This window comes from Crotalus tigris, unplaced genomic scaffold (assembly GCF_016545835.1).
Source record: "Crotalus tigris isolate CLP2741 ecotype Arizona unplaced genomic scaffold, ASM1654583v1 scf7180000017740.3459589, whole genome shotgun sequence".
Classification (NCBI taxonomy): domain Eukaryota; kingdom Metazoa; phylum Chordata; class Lepidosauria; order Squamata; family Viperidae; genus Crotalus; species Crotalus tigris.
Window position 1 is genome coordinate 630,139 of NW_024096607.1, and position 23,257 is coordinate 653,395.

At 43.9% G+C, this 23,257-nt stretch overlaps 1 protein-coding gene across 8 annotated transcripts in view; it reads right to left on the reverse strand.

Moving 5' to 3' along the window:
• Window positions 1-23,257, reverse strand: part of CTPS2 (CTP synthase 2) — a 220,187-nt gene that overhangs the window by 180,287 nt on the left and 16,643 nt on the right. For 7 of the 8 annotated variants that reach the window (XM_039339887.1, XM_039339883.1, XM_039339886.1 and 4 more), the window contains exon 2: window positions 2,796-3,001. The exons of the other annotated variant lie outside the window; for it this stretch is intronic. In XM_039339887.1, coding sequence (XP_039195821.1) covers window positions 2,796-3,001 — 206 coding nt within the window. The remainder of the gene's footprint in view (window positions 1-2,795; window positions 3,002-23,257) is intronic. 8 annotated transcript variants of the gene reach the window in all.

Sequence of the window (23,257 nt, forward strand, 5' to 3'; positions counted from 1 at the left end):
GCAGAGGGATATCTCTAAATTTACATGGTAAGGAAAAAAACCAAGAATCAAATACAAGTTATTGCAAGATGCCAAGGAAAGAGGGAGTCTGGGTTTACCAGATTTGAAATTGTATTTTGATGCATGCTGTTCAGTTTGGTTAAAAGAGTGGGTGAACCTCCAGAATAAGATGATGCTCGATTTGGAAGACCATGAATTAAGGTTTGGTTGGTATGGGTATTTATGGTATGATAAAGTTAAAGTAAATGCTGATTTTAATAATCATATTATTAGATGTGCCATATTAAGAGTTTGGAATAAATATAAAACAAGTTTCTTTTACGAAATTGCCCCTATAGGTTTCCCCCCAAGAAGCTTTTCTTAGAAATGAAATGTGGTGAAGCCGGACTAGTGGACACACAGTAAAATGGTATCTTTCAATTCTGGAGACCCCATCCTCAAGTCTAGAGAAGAATTAGAATTAGAAGATCACGCTTGTCACTGGTTTACATATCAATAAATGAAGGAAAGATTTAAACTAGACAAAAAAGGTCATGGTTTTGAGTTTGCTAAAAATGAATTGGAAATCCTATTATGTGGTAGTGATGATAAGATAAGATAAGATAAGATAAGATAAGATAAGATAAGATAAGATAAGATAAGATAAGATAAGATAAGATAAGATAACCTTTATTGTCATTTTTTTACTGTGGGCACAACGGCACACATCAAAAGTAAAATTTAGTTGCCCACCTCAAAGTGAAACACATACATGACACACACCTAAACATACTATGTACAACATATGTATAGACCCACACCCCTACATATACATAACAAATAAATATTAAATAATGTCCATCTTGAATATATAATGGAAGGAGGAAGCTTGAGAGTTCACAAGGCTAATGCTGTATGGAATGAAACTATGGCTGAATCTGGATGTTCTACTACGGATTCCATGAAGCCTCCTCCCAGAAGGTAACAAGGGAAACAGGTCGTAAAGAGGATGTGTAGTGTCCCAGATAATCTTACAGACTGTCAATGCTGCTAACATTGGATGTTCTTGCTTTGACAAAATATGCAGAGCTGTGTGGTATTTTTAGAGTTAACTTAGATGATGTTGGGAGGAGAGGAGAAAGAATGTGTGTGGGGACTACTTAAGATAAAAACCCCAAGCTACAGAAATGGAAGGGAATCTTTGCCCTTCAAACTGACTGGAGAACGTGATTTATGACAGTAAATAAGGGAGGGAAATATGCTGGCAAAATATGTGCTCAGGGGAGGGGAATTCAGATCTTGGCATCCCTCTATGCTGTGCTGACACTTTGTTGCACAAATAAAGACTTTTTAGGATAAACAATGCCTGGAAGTTCTTTGAAGTATTTCATTAGTCAGAACCTTGACACGGACCCTGCTCAAGCAATGCTTCTGTACTATATCCTGGATGGGAGGGAGGGAGCTGCCAATGATCTTTTTGACCATTCTCACCACTCTCTGCACTGCCTTCCTGTCTGAAGCAGTGATGCTTCCAAACCAGACTGTGATGCCATATGACAGGATGCTCTCGATCGTCCCCCTGTAGAAAGTGGTCAGGACGGGAAGGAAGATGTGCTTTTCTCATGCAATGCAGAAAATGTAGGCGCTGCTGAGCCTGCTTCACCAGTTTCTCATTGGTGAGCGACCAAGCCAGCTACTCATTTGCTGCACACCTAGGAATTTGATCATATAATTGCCAAGGTTTATAAAACATTATTAAATTTTAATTTGGAAAATGAACATGTAAAACACTGTATAATCCAGTGGGCAAGGAATTTTGGGTCTAATGTGATGTTTGAACAATGGGAGAATATGTGGATAAAAGGCTTAAAATTAACATTAAATTATAACCTAAAAGAAATTTTTTTACAAAATGATATATTGCTGGTATTTAACAGAAGGTACGTTATCTAGAATGTATAAAGGTATCTCAAATGAATGTTGGAAATGTAAATGTAAAGAAGGGACTTTTTATCATTTATGGTAGACATATGATAAGGCAAAGAGATATTGGAGTAGGATTCATATATTAATGCAGAAAATTCTTAAAGTGAATATAAAGATTAAACCAGAAACTTTCCTTTTGGGTCTAATGGAAAGAGAACTAGAAAAAAATTTGGAACTCTGATTTTATATATGGTGACGGCAGCAAGATTGCTCTATGCACAAAAGTGGAAGGATGCCTTGATTCTTACCATGGACGAATGGTTACAAAAGCTGATGGAATTAGCAGAGATGGTCAAATTGACTGTGCTTATAAAAGAAAAGAAGTACTTTTTTTCTACTTAGAAACTGTTTCTGGACTTTGTGCTTGAGGTGAAAAAAAAAGATATTATGATTTTGGGTTTTACTAATTAGACTGATTTGCCAATACAAAAATGGCTAGTGCATACTACTATAGAAATGTAAAAAAGTTGAGATTTGATTTTAATGTCTGATCTTATTGCAACAGTCGGAAGTCAATGCCTTTTGTTTCTTCCCCTCCCTTTCTTCACACCTTTTTTGTTTTCCCTTTTTCTACTGTTGTTCTCTGTTATTTGCTCTTGTATTTTCACATTTTATGTTATAAATGAATAAAACTAATTTAAAAAAATAAGGGCTTTAAAATGCCAGTCATGACCATGAGATTTTATTCTCTTCAGGCAGTAGAATAAGCTATAACAAGCTTGAACTAAATGAGATTTCTATTTACATATTTGTGCATAAAAGGGCAATGGAATTAATAAAACATCATATGTTCTGGAATGCCACTTTATAAAAAAAATTGTCACAAATACCATGTTCATATGGTGAGAACGTGCCAGCATCAATGTTAATGTAGGGATCTATTTTGATTGCAGTTACTCGGAGGCCACATGATTTCAGGATGGTACCTATGCTGCTTGCAATAATTCCTTTGCCAATACCCGAAATGACACCACCAGTTACCAGGATATACTTCATCGGAAAATTATGAAAATACTGTATCTCTTGAGTTGGAATCCTAAAAATGAAAAGATTAGATACAGATATCATTATTCACACAGGAAATAACTATCATAGCATATAATATGCATTTAGCACAGTAGAACTAAAATTAAGAATCAATTTAAGAAATTAAATAATATCAAGTACATTCATATATAGTATAATGTTGTACAGTTATATATATTTGCCATGAAAATAAACTGCAAATGACAGACAACTAAAAACTAAAGGTTTATCAGTTTAACAAATACTAGAATATTTTAAAAGATGGGGAGATGTAAAATACATGCCACTTCAAGCAAATGTATTCTTAATTCATGGAAATGACTAGAAGGGATCTAGAAATAGATATGCAAGAATGTCAGTGAAAATGTGAATGGAAAGTGGTGTTGAAATTCCTGTTAAAAACGAAAAATGTAATTTTGGGATGCTGAGAAAGGAGACATTAAAACTGCCATTGTTTTTTTTTTTTAAATAGCATCCTTTGGATTGAAATTGTATTGTGTAATTTCAGATCCAATAATGTAAAAGAGGTTTACCACTGCTTTCATCTACAGCAATGTTTCTCAACATTGGCAACTTTGAGATTGTGGACTTCAACTCACAAAATTCCGCAACCAGCAAGGAATTTGAAGTTTTTCAACTTCTTTTCTAACCCAGTCTGCATTTTTCATGGAAGTCTCTCATCAAAGTACTAATCTGGGCCAGCACACTTAGGTTCCAAGTTCTGGTAGATGCTGTTATGCATATCTCTGGGTGCTTAAATGAGGAAAATTAATTTTGATTGATCGTATATCAAAGAGGATATTGCAAAGATGAAAAGTGCAGAAAAGTGCAACTCCTGTATTCAAGAGAACAGCTGAATGTCAAATACCTCTCTTCTTTCTGATTACTTATCAAGTAGTCTCACATAAGTTTTGGAAGCTGTTAAGTTAGAGGAAGAATATAAAAAACACTTCAGCAGCAAAAAGAAGCAAATTTGCCAAAAATGGTAGATGATGAAGCAGAGAGAAGGCTTCATGGTAGATGATGAAGCAGAGAGAAGTAGTTAGGCCAAGAGAGAGTCTAAGTCTGTTTGTCTCCAAGGATACAAGGATTTCTGGTTTGTCCTTCACCTTTATTAACAGCTTCTGGAATAAGAACCTATGAGATTCTCCTTTGAGACTATCTGCTGGCAAGTGACAAGTGTTTTAGTAGACTGTCATTTTAATCATGCATGGTAGAAATATTTGCATTTGATGACACCTACTGAGAAAACAAGGAATTGCATATCATGAATCTGACTATTTTTTCTTGTTTGTCAAGAAAGGCAAAAAAAGCAACTAACTACAGTGGTACCTCGGTACTCAACTGCTTTGAAACTCATCGAATTTGGTACTCAATGCATTTTGAAGAGAAAATTATGTCCAGGTACTTGTTGTTTGTTTGGTACTCAATGCTCAAGCTAGAACTTGTCGCTGTCAGTTGCCTCGTGGCTTGCTACCCTTTCCAGCCGAAACAAAAATGATGCGTTAGTCACGCAGTAGCTCTTGCCCTGTGCACATCCCCGTACAGTCTTGTCTTAGCTTCTGTGGTCATTTTGTCTATTTTTCCACTTTTTGTCTTATCAGTACAGGTAAAGCAAAGTTTCTATTTTATTTAATGTAAGTATTTATTATTTTTTATGTTTATTTCTCATGTAAAGTAGTGATATATAACCCTATCATTTTACATATAACATTAAAAATGTGCATTGTCTTTGGTTTGGAAATGCATTTAATTTATTTACATTATTCCTTATGGGAAAATTTTGTTTAGTACTCATCATTTTTGGTACTCATCGTGCCTTCTAGAATCATTTAAAAATGAATATCGAGGTACCACTATATAGACTTAGATGCAGAGTTTTTTCAAATCCACCCTTGGTCATGAGCTTGGAGCAAGAAATAGCAAAGGGACAAGTATTCCCATCCAAGGAAAATATATATTTAAAGGTTTTAGCTTGGAAGAGTGATAGAATGTGATAACATTTTATGCACATGCATATAATGTAAGGAAAGTGAGGAAAAAAACACTTCATCTCTATCATAATATTAGAACCAGAGGTCACCCAATGAGACTTAATAGAGAGTTCAGAGGAAGCACTTCAACACCTACTGGGTAATTAAATTATAAGGATTTTCTAAAAGATACAATATTGGTTGCACAAATCAATAGCTTGAAAACAAAATAATATAAACTCAAGATGGAAAAGGGGAGATCTTTCCAAGCTATTAAGTATAGTGTTGATCCATGGTGTTTCCTGGAATTAAGGATCTCCTTGACTTCAAAATGCTGTTCTCCCTCCACCATAGTAGGTAGAGGGGGAGGAACCATAGCTGGCCTTAGAGGTGAGCTCAGTTCAGGTTTTAATAGGCTACAATGAAATACTGAGTGAACCCGTAAGGACCCACTTCAAAACCTCTTCCCAAGAAAGCAGGACTCTTGGAATGAAGTCATCTCAAAAGAAACTTTTATTAGAAGAAGTTGACAGCAGGCATAGAAGGCAGATTCTGAGGGGTTCCCGCGCGAATCAATAGATTAAAAGAGCAAAAAGCAAACCCCACCCCAATAGTGCATCTGGTCAGTTCAAACAGGCCAATCCCCAGGTGTTGAATCCACTGTAGGAACAGGGTTGATAAGACGCCATTCCCAAGGATGTGAAACTGTTATTAGGTCTTCGCACCTTCTCTTCTGCAGCGAGAGATAAGCCAGATAGCCAGAGGCATATTGCTTTCTCACCCCAGGATGGCATCAAGGGGAAACAGTTCAAAGAGCAAGGCGATAGAGGAAGTGGAGAGAATACATTGTAGCGGCTAAGCGAAGTAACGAAAAAAGAGCGTTGTCTTACCTGAACGCTTTTTCTCAGCAGGATGGTGTAGACTCCACTGATTGGGTAATTTAATCCCACCTGCTCAGACTAAGACAAAAAAAACTCTGCCACGCCTCCTTCTGGGTGTGACTTCCCAGTTTTTGTCGAGGCGAAGCTACCAGACGCAAGGCTCCAAACAAAAAAGGAAGACACAGGCCTAGACTAACACTAACAGGGTGGGTGTGGAGTCTACACCATCCTGCTGAGAAAAAGCGTTCAGGTAAGACAACGCTCTTTTCTCCATCAGGATGGATGTAGACTCCACTGATTGGGACATACCAAAGCTGCTCATGTCCCTATAGGGAGGGAGTCTAGGCTTGTGACCCCTGAGAACCCACTATTTGCTGTAGGACTCTCCTACCGAAAGCAGCCTCAGCTGCTGCAAATTGATCTATCCTATAATGTTTTATGAATGAGGAAGGAGAGGACCATGTCGCAGCCCTGCAAATCTCCTCGAGTGATGCCTGGGTAGACCAAGCCGCTGAGACAGCAGCACTACGTGTAGAGTGAGCAGTAATATGTGAAGGTACCGGAAGGGACTGGGAAATATAAGCCCTGGAAATACACATCCTTATCCACCGACCAATGGTGGAAGAAGAGACCTTCCGACCCATAGTTGAGGGTTGAAAGGACACGAATAATGCCTCGGACTTCCTGAAGGTCGAGGTTCGTTTAATGTAATGGCGCAGAGCCCTGCGCACATCCAACATATGCCACCGTCTCTCCAGATGATGGAAAAGGTTAGGACAGAAGTTAGGAAGGACTAGTTCCTGCGAGCGGTGAAACCCTGTATTGATCTTTGGAACAAATGCAGGATCCAACCTGAGGACCACTCTATCCTCATGGAACATGCACAAGTCCTCCCTGACCGACAGGGCCGCCAATTCTGAAATCCTCCTGGCCGACGTGATGGCCACTAGGAAGGCTACCTTCAATGTAAGGAAGTGAAGGGAGCAAACTTTCAGAGGTTCAAATGGAGAGGACGTTAAAGCCTGTAACACCTTAGAGAGGTCCCAGGATGGATAACGATGAACCGTGGGGGGCCCTACATTGGCCGCACCCTTGAGAAAGGCACTGACTGCTGGGTGTTGGGACAAGGAAACCTGGTTGTCACAGGTGAGAACTGTCAACAAGGCTGCTATCTGCCTACGTATGGTGCTGGTTGACAGACCTCTAGTTAACCCCTCAAGTAAGTAATCTAATATGTCTGGGATGGAGACAGCAAGCGGTGAAAGCCGCTTTTTGGTACACCAAGAGCAAAAACTTCTCCAAGTGGCGTCATAGATTATGTTGGTCGAGGGACGCCTCGAGGCCTGGATGACGGAAATAACCCCAGAGGAGAAAGACTGTTTGGTCAGACTCTCCCGCTCAAGTGCCAAGCGGCTAATTGGAGCCACTGTGGATCCGGATGTTGGAGGTTCCCCTGGCTGAGAGCTACTCGGTCCGGGGGAATCTTCCATGGAGGTGAAATTGACAGGTCCACCAGGTCGGCAAACCACGGGCGTCTTGGCCAAAATGGAGCCACTAAGATTAGCTCTGCCTGTTCCTGGATGAGCTTGCGAATGGTCGCTTGTATTAGTGGAAGAGGAGGGAATGCATAAAGTACGCCCTCCGGCCATCTGCTCCGGAGGGCGTCCGTTCCCTCCGCCCCCCTCGCCGGAAACCTGGTAAAAAAATCTGGGGAGCTGTGCATTGATCGGAGAGGCAAAGAGATCTAGGATGGGCTGTCTGAACCTGCGTGATATTTCCTGGAATAGGATTGAGTCTAGCTTCCACTCTGAGTGATCCACTGTGACCCTGCTCAGGGAGTCTGCCTGTTGATTCGCCTCCCCCGATATGTGCTCTGCCCTGATGGACCTCAGGTTGGACTCTGCCCACAGCCCTATGGCCTGGGCTTCCTGCATGAGTGTCCAAGAGTGGGTGCCCCCTTGTTTGTTTACGTGAGCTTTGGCCGCAATGTTGTCTGTCAGGATTAATACGTGTTTCCCTGAAACAAGGGGGGAGAATCTTTGGAGAGCCAGGTGGATGGCCCTGAGCTCCAGCCAATTTATATTGTGAGCCAGGTCTGAACTGGACCACTGACCCTGGGCTAAGTGGTTCAGAATATGACCGTCCCAACCGAACAGACTGGCGTCTGTGGTGAGGGTGATCCTGGTGGGTTCCTTGAACAGAGTGCCCTTGGACAAGGCGGACGAGGTCCACCATAGGAGGGAGGACAGAGTGTGATGGGGAACCCTGACCTTCCTGTTGGAGGCGCTGATGTTGCGTTTCTGAAAAGGAAGAAGGAACCACTGGAGGTTCCTGGAGTGCAGTCTGGCCCAAGGAACGATGCCCAGGCAAGAGACCATCTTCCCCAGGAGTTGGGATAATTGTACCAGGGGTACTCTTTTTTCCCCTCGGATCTGCAGTGTCAGCTTCCGGATGCTGACTTGTCGCTCCTGGGAGAGATATACCTTGCATAGGCTGGAATCTATCAGAGCTCCTAGATGGAGCAGACGTCTTGTGGGTGTGATGTGAATCTTTTTGAAATTCACGGAGAACCCGTGATCCTAAAGTGTTTGAATAGTGATTGCCAGGTCCGACTGCCCTGATTGGAAAGATTTGGACTGTATCAGTATGTCGTCCAGGTAGCACTGTACCCGTACGGGTATCATCCTTAGATGAGCCGCCAGCACGGCCAAGATTTTTGTGAAGACCCTCGGGGCCGAGGATAGGCCGAAGGGAAGAGCCCGGTACTGGTAGTGTTTGTGTGCGTAACAGAACCGCAGGAACCTGCGGTGTTCCTGGATGATCGGAATGTGTAAGTAAGCCTCTGTCAGGTCGATGGAGGAAAGGAAATCCCCCTTCCTGATACTTGCCAAGATGGACTTTAGGGTCTGCATCTTGAACCTCCTGTAAATGAGGAAGTAATTTAGACCCTTTAGGTCCAGTATCGCCCTCCAACCGCCTGAGGCTTTGGGAACTACAAACAGGATGGAGTAGAACCCTTCCCCGATCTGTTCCTGAGGAACCCTTTCTATGGCTCTGATCTCTAATAAATGAGCGATGGCTGTTGTGATTAGTTGTGTTTTTGATGTATTGTTTGAAACCGGGCACTGTATAAAACGATCTGGGAGAGAAGATCGAAACTCTAGGGAGAGACCCTGTCTTATGGTCTCTCTGACCCAGGCGTCTGTGGTTGTGTTTTCCCAAACGTTGTAAAACAGTGCCAGTCGACCCCCAATGGGGTAGTCCTCCTTGGCGTCACTTGGACCGCCTGTAAGGACGACTGCCTGATCCCCTGAAGGGACGCTTGGTCTGGAACTGACCCCTGGCTGCACTACTCTGGCGGTCCTGTTGCCGATCCTGTCTGAAAGAATAGGATCGCGAGCCTCTGGGCCAATCCCAGGACTGCCCTGCCCGAAAGGGCTGTCTCCAATCCCAGGAACCGCTGGGACGGAATGATGGCCTACGGAAGTCCTGTTGGGGCCGTCTATCTGGTTTTTTAGAGGGATGGGCCAGCGCCTTGCGCTTGTCCTTGCCCTCAATGATATGAGGCTCTAGGACCGGACCAAAAAGGTGGGTGCCACTGTACCTAGATGTTGCTAAGCGCCACTTTGCCTTTAAATCCGTGTGCCATTGCTTCAACCAGAGCAGCCTACGTGACGCCACTGAGGCTGCAATGGATCTGGCTGAACATCTAGCCGAGTGTAAGGATGCATCCGCAATGTATTTGGATGCTGCCACTATTTTCCCTATTGTTTGGTGCGCTCTGACCTGATCCGGCGGAATGAGCGTCTGGAGTTCCTGCAACCACATAATTGCTGAGCGTGCAAAGAAGGAGGATGAGGTTGCCGCCCTTATGGCCCAAGCCGAAGATTGGTGAGCTCTACGGAAAGAGAACTCGAACTTTTTGTCCTCTGCCTTCAAGAATTCAGCCATGTCCCCCGGGACAGCGGTATTGGAGAACAGAGAGGTCAGCGGAGCGTCTACAGATGGGACTTCTAGAAGAGAAGCGAAAGAAGAAGAGACATTGTAAAGTTTCTTGTCTAAACTGCTCTGTGAAGGAGTGGGATGCCCACTGCTTTTCCACCGTAGACCTGAAGATTAGTGGGCATGGAATCTGCGGTTCCTCCTTGACCTTTTCCGCAAACAGAGGGTTGGCTTCCCGGTTGGATGAGGAAGAAGGAGTCTCCTCCTGGGCTGAGGTAAGTTTTACCGTGTCAATAGCCCTTACGAGGAGTGACCGAAAAATGGCCGGATCGAAAAGCCCGGAAGAGGTCACCTGTTCAGGAGCTGGATCCTCCTCCTCAGACAAGAGAGTGTCTGCAACTCCCAGTTCCACTGATCCCTCCTCCCCTAATTGTGAGGATGTCTCCGAAACAGCAGAGCTAGGTCTAGTATCACGCTCCACCAGAGGTGGGGGAATAGATGCGGGAGGAGTAGGATGGGACTGCACCTGGCTACTCTCAGTTGATGACATAAACTGCCTGAATGCTTGGTGCATGAAGGCCTGGAATTGAGCCTGGGACCACATTTCCCCTTGGTCCCTGGAACTGACCCCAACCTCCGTTGAGGCACACCTGGTCTCAGGTGGTTGGTGTGCTGATGAAGGAGAGGAGCGAGGAGGACCTACCTGCTCGGTTTCCCCCCGAGGAGACCAAGGTCTTGGGGCATCCTGAGATGATTCAAATTGAGGTTCTGTCAAAGGAGTATCCAGTGGGGCGGGGGAAACCGTTTCAGTCCCACTGGATCTGAGCCTTTGTGCCTTGGAGAATTCTCTCTCCAATGCTAAGTGTCTCCTTGTGGCCTCTCGCCCGGCTGATTTGGAAGTATCTTTGGAAGACAGATGTTTGGTTTTAGCTTTTTTCTTCCCCCCCATGTCCAATTCTTCAGATCTGCACTTTGCTTGAGCGGGGGGGACACTAGATTGAGAAGCCTGGGGCGAGGAGCTGTCTGCCATTGCTGTCTAGGTATTCCTGGACAGTAGTACCTAGAAATGGGGGGCGGAACCCAACACGCAGATCACAGTCAGAGATGGAAAACCGATCCTCGCTCTGAACAGAAGGAAATGGCAAGAACAGCCAGACAGTGTTCTAATGCTGTCTGTACAGGCCTTGTGACAAAAGGTCACGGGCTAAACTGAGAAACAGGTGGACAATAAAAGAATCTCTTCGCTTTTCTCTTCTAGGCCTTAGGACCAGTTAATAACACCTTGGTCTGCTCAAATGCAGCCAAGGCCCACACCTGGAGTAGCCCCCTCAAGTTTGACCACAACTCCTGTGGATACAAAAATATCTTCCCCCCTGAACAGGTCTGCTCACAGACCAAGTGACACAGGCAACAACTATGCGTCCGCAATAATGCAGGAATAACTGCCAATGATTATGCAAAAATTTCAATTAGGCCTCCAAAATGGTGTCTGCCACGTGGGACCTCTAGAAGCAGCCACGCTAGACCATGCGGTCAAAATGGCGGCCGCCAGGCCTTAAGGCCTGGAGAAGCAAAGCCCTGTCGTATTTTAAACAGGAGAATCAATTACACAGCAGGGGAATACAAGGCTGATTTGGGATTCCTCCCCCAGTCCCCAAGCACTTGCGATTAGTAGCGCAGCCCCTGCTGCGATCCAGATAAAGCTGCAGTCAGGAATTCTCCCTCAAGGCCTCGAGGCAAGTAAATCACTCAGGAGGTCTCCGAGTTGAAAAGCCGACCTCCGCTACCCAGCTGAATTGGCGGAATCGCAAAGAGGCTACAGATCGTCGGAACGGGAGCTCCCTAACGAACGAAGCCTGCAGCCTCCTTTTCAAAGCCCAAAGGGCTGCAGGGGAGGGAGGACAGAGTCCCTATCCCCCCCAACGCAATCCTCTTAATTTGGAAGTGAAAGCCGAATTAATCTAATTGTTAATCAATTTGAATTTAAAGTATCCAATTTTAATTTGAATAGCCTAAAAGAAAAAAGGAAAGAATCAAACTTAGCTAGGAGCCTTCTGAAAAGCGTCTTGCTGAGCACGAGACTAAGACAAAAACTGGGAAGTCACACCCAGAAGGAGGCGTGGCAGAGTTTTTTTTTGTCTTAGTCTGAGCAGGTGGGATTAAATTACCCAATCAGTGGAGTCTACATCCATCCTGATGGAGAATACAGTATAATTCCCAGAGTTTCCCCTCTCCCCCCAGGAATATGACAGAATCCACAGGCAGAAAGAGAAAAGGATTTAACCATGAGAAAAAAACCCTCCCAATAAGTGGGTTCTGACAGAATCTGTCTTAATGTTTTTGGGAATTCCAATTCTATGGTTACTGGGTTGATGACCCTTTAATGGGGAATGGTCACACAAATTTTGGTCCTAATTTCTTCAACGGCTGTAGAGATTTTAAATACTTTGTGGACAAGTATATTTTCTCCCTGACTTTAAATGGCTTAGGTTCTACCCGCTTCTTATCTCCCTGCGCTTTGTATGCTTCCTAGCCTCATCTAATGCCTTTCTCACTACTGGCCACGTATTTTGGAGCTGTGCAATCCACTTCTTCAGGGAGGGGATGGTGTATTCGTTGACTGGCAATTTGGGCATTGGGTTGAAACTTTGTCCCATTGCCACTTGGAATGGGGTATAACCTGTGCTGGAATGAACAGCGTTGTTGTAAGCCACTTTCACCAAAAGAAGCAGGTCGGTCCAATTGTCTTGTTGATAATTAATAAAGTATCTTAAATATTGTTCCAATACTGAGTTTGGACATTCTGTCCCATCATTCATTTGCGGATGATGACTAGATGACAGGCCCTGGGCACTACCCAGGAGGTCCAAAAAGACTCTCCAGAACTCTGAAGTGTACCCCCCCCGTCTGGGATTATGTGTTGCGGAGCCCCATGCAGTCAGTAGATAAGTTGCACAAACAGCTTTGCTAGAGTCTTGGCTGTGGTAATCTTAGTGCATGGAATAAAGTGCAGGTATTTTGAGGTCTGTCACTCTCCAAATGACCATGTTCCCTGCGCTCTCCGGTAACTCTATGATAAAATCCATGGAAATGCTGATGGGCTTGCTACTGCCTGCAATAGTCCTGGTCTTTTACCCTGCCTCTGCTTTACAGCTGCACAAATGGGGCATCTAGCGGCATAACTTTTAAGGTCTTTCTTTATGGATGGCCACCAAAACTGTCTCTTCACTAGGTGAAGTGTCTTTACAAACCCAAAATGTCCAGCCACCTTTGAGTCACGACAAAGCTGCATGAATTTCAGTCTTTGGGTTTTGGGCACGTATAGCTTTCCCCCCACCCATGGCAGTTCATCATCCATTGAGCAGAGGTTTTTATGATTCAGGAACCATTCATCTGTTTCCAGAGCCTGTCTGAACTCTGTTCCTGCTTCACTATCAAGGGGTTTGCTTGTGACCGTGTGGTTACTGGAGACGGCATGAGAGGGTTCACCACCTCCATTTTTGTACTATTATACTGTGGCAATCTTGATAAAGCGTCGGCTAGGAAGTTCTTCCCCCCAGGTTAGGTATTTAATAGTGAAATTAAACCAGTGGAAATGTTGAGACCACCTCGCCTGTTATGGTGACAGTTTCCTTGGGGTTTTTAAGGCTTCAAGGTTTTTGTGAGCAATCCATACTCTCTTTCAGGAAATGCCTCCATGTGAGGAGGGCCCAGTGCAGCACATAGGCTTCCTTCTCCCACACTTCCAACCTCTGTTCTGTTTTGGTGAGTTTTCTGGATGTGTAGGCACAGGGTTGTAGCTGGTCCTCTTGGTTTTCTTGGACAGCACCGTGCCTACTGCTATGTCACTAGCGTCTGCCTGTATGACAAAAGGTTTCTCTGTGTCTGAGTGTTTTAGGACTGGATCAGCTAAGAATTTTTTTTAACTTTTCAAACGCTGCTTGGTACTCCATAGTCCATTTCAATGGTTGGCTAGGTTTTGGTTTGCCCTCCCCCTTCAATTTTAGCAAATTGGTAATGGGGAGCGTGATCTGTGCAAAGGAGGGGATGAATTGATGGCAGAAATTAGCAAACCCCATGAAACTTTGCAATTGCCTCCTCGTGCGCAGTGGCACCCATTCCAGCACTGTCCTGAATTTTTCTGGATCCATTTCTATCCCATCATGCGATATACAATATCCCAAATAGTCAATCTTTTTCTTATGGAATTCACATTTGACAGCTTGGTATAGTCAGGTGGCCCCCAGTTTATTTAGTACTGCCCTGACCAATTTTACATGCTCCTCCCTTGTTTCAGTGAAAATTAAGATGTCATCCAAATACACGAGAACCCCCTTGTAGAGGTGCTCCTGGAGGACCTCATTGTTTAGTTGCATGAACACTGATGGTGCTCCCTGCAGTCCAAATGGGAACACCCTAAATTGGAAGCACCCCATGGGGCAGTTAAATGCTGTCTTCCATTCATCTCCTTCCTTAATCCTAGCCCGGTAATATGCCTCTCGTAGGTCCAATTTTGAGAATATTTTCCCCTTTGCTATGGGCCAAGATGTCCTTCATTAGCGCTAGGGGATAGATATTGTTTTCACACACTGCATTTAAAGACCTGTAGTCTACGCAGAACAAAACCGGGGCTGCTGATTTTGGTCTTGCCGGCTCTATGAAACCTCACACCAAATTTTTCTCTATAAATTTCTGTATTATTCCAGCTCCCGGGAAGTCGATGTATTTTGGGCTTAGGTAGTTTGACCCCTGGTAGGATCTCAATAGCACAGTCAGTGGGCCGATTGGACCGCTCTTTGCTGAACACCTCAGTTAAATCCCGGTATTCCTCAGGCGCCATTTCCAACCCCTGATCTTTCGCCATTGCTACCATCTCCAGGGCTTCTTTTCTCTTTTTTCCTGCAATCTCCCTCCCGTTCAGTGGGTCTCTCTTTTGGGAACATCAACTCTCCATTGTCAATGCTGCTAATATTGAATATTCTTGCTTTGACAATATATGTAGAACTGTCTGGTATTTTTAGAGTTAAATCAGGTGACAGGGAAAGGGGAAGAGAATATAAGGAAAGCCCGGGGAAAAAGAAACGGTTTGCCCTCCAAGTTAATTGGAAGATGTGAATCATGACCCCAAAATAGGGGAGGGGAAATGCCTGGAATGTTATGTGCAAAGGAAGAGAAATTCAGATCTTAGCATTTCCACCATGCCGTGCTGACATCCCTGTAACACTAATAAAGACTTTTTAGGTTAAAAAAATGCCTGAAAGTTCTTTGAAGTGTTTCGTTAATCAGACACATGACATCCGGTTCTCCAGTCCACCCTTGGGTTCCACTTCCTCAACCACGTCATCCCCAATATTAGGGGACAGTTCCATGCCAGGGGTTACTATAAATGTCAAAGTCTCTGTGTGATCCCCTATCATGAGCTGGGTTGGCTGAGTAGCAAGGATGGCTGGGATCTCTCCTGAGATGGACCCATCCAACTGGCCAAACAAAATTGGTTTCTTCAACCTCCTCACTGGAATTCCTAGGTTCCCCACCAAGAAATTGGGCTTATTAGGCAACAGGTGCAACCAGTAAAACCTTCAGGGTCACCTTTCTTGGCATCCCTGGACTTAACAGTTCTATGGTTCTGGTGAGAGGCATGATCGATCCACTTACCAGGGGTTTGTCTTCAGAGTCACTGTCAGGAGAGTCGGGTGGTTTTCCGATCGAAGCTGGCATTTCTTCCCCCAGGATCTCGGGGTAATGGAGCTCAAGAACCTCAGCACTTTTCATGGCGGTCCCCCTGGGTCATTGAGGAGTCTTCCCAGGCTTCCCTGCATACAGGAGTCTTTGAACAGCATTCTGCCACTGGTGCCCCTCCTTACCGTACTTGAAGTAAGCCATTCAGCATAGTGCTGCGGTGGAGGGTTTCGTCGCCTCTCATTTTCCCTCTGGGGGGAGTCTCCAGGTTCTCCTCGGTGTCACTGACGTCGGGCTTGATTGATCTCAGCTCCCTCGGCCAGGATACACCAATCATGGTGGTGGTCCAGATCTCCCCTGGCGATGCACGTGTAGTACAGGTCATCGTTCAGCCCGTCTTTGAAATGACCCACTAGGACTTCCTCCAGCTAGTTGAGACGGCACACCAGGTCTCTAAACTCCTCTGTATACTCAGCCACTGGGCAACGATCTTCACTGTTTTAATGCGTTGCATTCTCTGGCCTTCCGGTCAGCCAAGGGGGTCCTCGAACCTCCTCTTCAGGGCAGCCACAAATTGGTTGAAGTTCCAAAGCTTGGGAACGTCAGCATTATGCAGGGTCACCATCCAACAAGCTGCTGCTCCCTCCATGGTCACCACTCTTACCAGCCCGTTGTCGCTGGGGATGTCTCGACCATATTCCTCCTTGTAGCTCAGGATGTGGGCTAGAAAAAATCCCAGCTGCTAAGGCATCCCATCATATTTCACTCCTAAGACTGGAAACTTTCGGCCAGGCCGGTGAGTTCTCCTTCGTCTGGCTCGATGCCAATCTCCCCCAGCTGGAGTGACCTGTGCAGGGGGACCCAAGTTTGCCAACTAGCTCTCCCAACATTCCTCCTCCACCATCCCCAGCATCATAGAGTCCTGGCAGGGGTCTTCTTCTTCCTCTTTAAGAGATTTGAAAGCTACCACCATCAGGTTGATGGCTTGTTTGAGGAAGCAGTTGGATCAGGCTGGTCTCTCGTCTTCCTCTTGGCTGACCTCTTCATCTCTCACTTCCACCCCGGCTAGTGGCTGCCACGCTTAAGGGTCACCTTCCTGGCTTTTGCCTCCTTCTTTCCAACATCAATCGAACATCTCGGCTTGACTCTCTCTGGTCATGGCCTCATTGGATGAGCTGGAGGAATCTGAGCTGCTCCCGCTCAGGCCAGCCTTGGGGGGAGCTTCCCCACAAAGGTTGCCTTCTCCTCTCTCACCGCCATGGTTCGACATCTTTTTCATGGTCCCCACAGTAGAGGTTCTCCTTCCAGGCTGACCACTTTGCAGATTCTGCTTAATGTAAGGACCTGCCTCAATCAGTCCTCCCAAGAAAGTAGAACTCTTGAAATGGGCATCATTTCAAAACAACAACAACTTTATTGTCACTTTGAATGTACACCAATCGGCATACATCAAAATGAAATTTCGTTGTATATAGCTCTCAAAGATATACCCTCCTTGTTCGTGGCGAGCTCAAGTTTCAGATCATCCATTTTAGTCTTTAGGGAGCAAACGATGGCAAATAGGACAGATGGAAATGGAGCTCTATGTGGATTAGCCCTCAAATTAGCTTGTATTCCTGCACGACCACCTCGCCTCCTTTCCTTTTTCTGATCCTGACTCTTCCATCTTTTCCTTAAAGAGGCCTTGCTTTTTTTTCGCCCCTGGAGCACGCTGCTGCCGCCACCAACTCCTCCAAAAGCCTCTCTCTCTTCCACTGGGCCTCAAAATCACTACTATTTTAACACAGTGGTGGACTAAATTCACCTAATTTAGAGAAATTGTAAGGACTTATCTCAATCAGTCCTCCCAAGAAAGTAGAACTCTTGAAACGAGCATCATTTCAAAAGGAACTTTTATTGGGAGATGTTGACACAGGAATAGAAGGCACAATTTGAGCGTTTCCCGCGCGAATCAATAAGTCAAAAGAGTTGAGATAACCCCACCCCAACTATCCATCCAGACGGTTCAAACAGGCCAATCTGCAGGTGTGAAAACGCTGTGGGAACAGAGTAATAAGGCACTGCTTCCAAGGCTGTTCGGTCTCTAAGCCGCTTCTTTCACACCCGGAGGAGATAAGGCAGATGGCCAGAGGCACATTCCATTCTCACCCAGTCAGAGAAACATCAAAGAGGATAGAGCAAGGAACAAAGCAAGGAAAATACACATTATCAACCCCAAGTTTCCCCCTCCTCCCCAGGAGAATGGCAGAACCCAAAAAGAACAAGAAACCCCATGCCCATAGAAAGACAGAGATTTTGTTTGTTGAATTCTTATAAGACTGATCTACAAAGTGATCAGTGGGACAGTATGATCAATCATCTCATAAATTAGAAAAGGCCCACATAATTTTGAAAAAATATGTTCCATTAAGCAACTGCATAATAGATACTGAGCTGATTAAAGGTTTTAATTATGAAATGATTTAAAACATCACAGCTTTATCATTTGAGTTTATATCAAAACTGGTATTAAGCTAATGATAATAATTGTTGCATATTAATCATGTTACGCTTTATCCTAAGTAGGCTTATGTAAATTTGTTCACCAAACCTATGCATTTTACTTGTTGGCCAGTAAGTTTAACATTAGAGTACTGGTAGTCCTCAACTTACGACCACAATTGAGCACAAAATTTCTGTTAAGTGAGACATTTGCTAAATGAATTTTGCCTCATTTTATGACCTTTCTTGGCACAATTGTTAAGTGAATCACTGCAATTGATGTTAGTAACCTGGTTGTTAAGTGAATCTGGTTTCTGCATTGACTTTTCTTGTCAGAAGCTGACAAAAGTTGATCACATGACCTTGTGAGGGACAAATGACAGACATGAGTTTTGTAATTGTTTGTTAACAGATACTTTGAATATTAACTTTATATTTTAATATAGTTATTTAATATTTCAATTTGACTTATTTTCTCTGTCTTAAAAGAATTGTCAAGGAATTTAGGAATAGCTTTAAGTATTCCTAAACTCAAAAGATAATGTTCAGATTGATTATTTTCTCTATTCAGATACAATACAGACAGGAATTTAGGAACAGCTTTTAACATTCCTAAATTGAAGAGATAAACAGGCTGAAGATTATCTGAAGACAAGAAAAAATTTGTTAGTACAAATTGGGGTCTGGTTTATCTCTTTAGTGAACTCTAAACAGCCCTTTTCCTTACAATTTACATCTCTCCTGAATGACAGACTTCAGTTTAATAAACATGTGATATTATGGGAAGCAAATACATAACATGCTTGACCAGATGTAACTGATTTTCTACGCACGGGAGGTTACTTTTATCCTGTCCAATCAACTTTCCTCTTTGATTTTTCTTTGTTATGCTAACTATAAAAGGTGTTGTAATTTAAAAGATCAGGGTTCCCTCTTTGTTTGAATATTCTGATAAACTGTAATAAAATGATCTTCCTGTTTTAGTTTGTCTCATTGGAAAATATGCATGCCGAGGCACGAGCCTAAAAAGAGCCACATTTGGCCATCACTTGGGACACAGCAACAGTCATAAATATGAATCAAATGCCAAGCATCTGAATTTTGATCACATAATTATGGGAATGTTGCAACGGTCATAACTGTGAAAAATGGTCATAAGTCATTTTCAGTGATGTTGTAACTTTGAACGATCACTAAATTAACTGTTGTAAGTCGGGGACTACTTATACTGGCAGTTTTTCAAATTTAGCCATTTTATGATGCATGAACTTCAACTCCCAGAATTCCTCAGCCAGCCAGCATTTGAAGAAAGAGATTCACATGCTGTCCAGTCCCTTGATCAATATTAAAAATAATTAAGTCTACTCAATATGATCACACAATATATTCCAAAAGAATAACTTTTTGCTAGCTGGGCAAGTTAGTAAATATCACAATCATAAATTCAGACCAGACAATTTTTCAAAAGATCTGAGACACAAAGCAAATTATTTTTGAAACTAACAGACCCCAAAGGGATAATCTTCCAAATTTTCCTTTGTCACCTACAGAAACAAAATCTTGATTACAAAAGGCTAACTGAGGGTTGAGAAACATGCCTTTAATTCATGCAGCAAACAATCACAATATGAACCTACATTTATCAACCTACAGTAGGAGTATATTACTGTACATGGAAAAGGCAAAACACGGCATGTTAATCTAAGATAGTGGTTCTCAACCTGTGGGTCGGGACCCCATTTGGGGTCGAATGACCATTTCACGGGGGTCGCCAAACAACGCAGTCCACCATTTTTTTCCCCCTTTTCCTTAGCTGTGCTACTCTCTTTTATTCTTTGGCTTTTGAAAGCCAATAGAATAGACTCTCTTGAATAGAGTCTAATTCTATTGGCTTTCAAAAGCCAATAGGAATTGTCCAGGCTGTTTCTGCCCTGCTGAGCCCGCCAAAAGTCCCATTCTGCAAACGGTGCTGCACCAGTTGAGTAATCCTCGACTTACGACCAGTTGAGTAGTCCTCGACTTACGACCAGTTGGGGGTCGCAGCATTAAAAAGGTTGAGAACCACTGATATAAGACATCATTTTTTTAACAAGGCAAAAGTTTGATAAACAATAAAAGCACTTTATTGCAAGGGTCGCCAACCTTTCTGGGTTGGCAGCCTGGTGGGAAAGAGAAGGACAGGCACCTTTATGCGCCCATGTGCACACAAGCAAATGTGGCTGCTTGTGCACAAATGGGGCCGTGAGGATGTGCGCTCCACAAATGGGGGTGGTAGCACCCACGCTGGTGTGCGGCTCGCGGCTCTTCTAGCACCAGCACCTGGCTCGTGGCTCTCCTAGCACCAGCAAGAGGCTCGTAGCTCGCTTAATGCTGTCGAGAAGCTCATGGCTCCTAGCGCCGTTGTGCGGATCACGGTTCTCTTAGTGCTGGCTAGAGTCTTGCAGCTCTCGTAGCACCAGCGCATAGCTCTCCTAGCACCAGCGAGAGGCTCGCAGTTCTCCTAGCTCCAGCGAGAGGCTCATGGCTTAAGGCTCAGCTACTACCGGGGAGAGATTCACGGCTTGGCTAGAGTCAGCACAAGAGCAAGAGGTAGTGGGCTGCGGCCCATAGGTTGGGGACCTCTGCTCTATTGAACTTATTTTTCTCTTTCAGTGTCTATACAAATTGGGATAAACAAACAGAAACTCTGGATCAAGCTAGGACCTGTGTGAGAGAAAGATAAATGCAACAGAAGCACTCTTTTGATTTAATGCTGTTATTGTACCTTGTTTCTCCAGTAATAATCTTTTTTATAAAAGAGGCAAATTGAAGGATGCAAATTCCAAACTGAGGTAGAGAGCATAATACATTTGACATATACAAGTAACCTATGTGATTGAACCAAATCCAACTGCTTTGTAACAGCAGCCTATTGCAGTGGTAGCGAACCTATGGCACTCAGAGCCCTCTCTGTGGGCACGCGCACCATGCCCCAGAGATGGCAACCGTCTCTCTTCAACCAGCCACCCACTAACTCACTGAGATCCCACGTGGCTGGATGCATCCCAGCACAGCTGGTTTTCCTCCCTCCCTCCCATCCCGTCCCTCCTGGCCTCACATGCTCTGCTTTTCCCGGGCACGACCCACTGCATCACCTCCTCAGCTGTTGTCTGGCCGTCCAGCTCAGAGGCAGCTTCTCTGAACTGCTGGTGGTGGGTGTGGAGCCCCAGAGTATGCTGTTTGAGGGGCCGGCAGGCTGTAGCTGCTGATGGACACTGTCAGCCCCCATGCGCTCACTGGCCTCTGTGTACAGGGGGCGATGGTGTCAGGCAGCAGCCACCCTGGTCCCTGCCTCACCTTGCCCTGCGACAATGAGACCCCCGCCCTGCCTCGCCTTGCCTCACCTCACCCTGCAGGACAAGCCTCCTGCCCACTGCCCCACCTGCTAGAGACTCCCTGGATCTCCCCCAACCCTGCCTGGCCCCCACAGGTGTCCCTCCCCACGAGCAACATCAAGATGACCACGCCTACCTTGGCCACACCCACCCAGTCTGCCATGACCACCACAGCCACGCCCACTCAGTGAGCCACGCCCACCTGGCACCCAGCGATACATAAGTGGGTTTTGGGTTGCAGTTTGGGCACTCGGTCTCTAAAAGGTTCGCCACCACTGGCCTATTGCATAGAAAAAGAAAAATTATATTCTAATATAGCACTAAGGACCACAATCTAGCAAAGGTATAAAAAATATAGTTATATGAAATCTGTATTTAAAGTTGGCTATGTAGGTATGTCATGTTCTAAAAGTTATTGAAACAAAGCAAAAGTTTGAAAATATTAACCCAAGATTAGAAAACATTACAAACTGGAAAGCAGAAAATACAGAACTTGGATGGCTGGATCATCACTATTGCTTCTATCCCTGCCCCAAAAAACACAAAATGGTTCCTCAACTGACAGCAAGTAGAATCTGAATCTTAGATGGAGTTGTGTTTCTCTGACAAAGAAGGAAATACTATTATAAAAACCTTTATTCATCTGAAACATGCAGGATTTAGGGCCACTTAAGGTGAATGTTGTTACTCCAAAAAAATAGAAGAAATTGTGTCTGAATGTTCAGAGAGGGAAGTCAAATGTTCTACATTTGTTCTTGTCTTAGAACTATAGAATTAGGAGGGAAACTCTTATAAACATCCAAAAAAAGATGTTTCCATGCAACCTAATGGATTTTCACACAATGAAAATCACCAATATAAGTAGTCCTTGACTTACAACAGTTCATTTAGTGACTGTTCGAAGTTACAACGGCATTGAAAAAAGTGACAGTTACAACCATTGTAGCATCCCCATGGTCACATGATCAAAATTCAGACACTTGGCAATTAACTCATTAGTGTCCCGGGATCATGTGATTACTTTTTGCAACCTTCTGACAAGCAAAGTCAATGGGGAAGGCAGATTCATTTAACAACCAGGTTACTAACTTAACAACTGCAGTGATTCACTTAATAATTATAGCAAGAAAGGTCGTAAAATGGAGCAAAACTCACTTAACAAATGTCTCACTTAAAAACAGAAATTCCAGGCTCATTTGTGGCTGTAAGTCAAGGACTACCGATATATACATTCACGTGGGATAATTTTGCCCAGAGTAAGAACAGCCATGCTTTATGTATCTGGGATTGCTGAAGTTATGCTGACTGAAATAAATGTAAATATTAAGACTGCAGAGCCTGGTCCCCACTCTTAGTTTAGGATACTTTGTGGACCTAATTTATGTATAATGAAATCACTATCAACAAATCAAATGTAATCATATCTACTACTGTGCCTAATATATATTGCACTTGTAATTTGCCAGATATTTCAGATTTGCCAGCAATCCTTTGGAAAACTTGTGCATTCTTCCTATTTAAAAAATGAACATTTCTGAGGACCATCTGCCAAGACCCTAGACTGCTTATTAACAGGAAAATCCATGTTGGAGCATTTATTTATGTAGATTGACTCTTCTTCAAATGGTTACATTTAAAAAAAAATCATTTCCCTGTTAATTCCAGAGAGTAATTTAAACAATTACTACTAGTTCCTATGTATTTTATTCAAAAGCAATGGCCAAGAAATTAAATATAGAGGTTACTTTAGTGGATATCAATTGCTCTCAGAAAGCTAGGTAATAATAATCATTAATTGTTGATCCTGCTTTACTGGAGATCACCAGGGCTACAGGTTTAAACGGGAAGTAAAAAATGTCCCAGAAAGGCAGTGACTAACCACTTCTGTAACTCTCCCAGGAAAGCCCTCTGGAAACATCCATTAAATCCAGATACT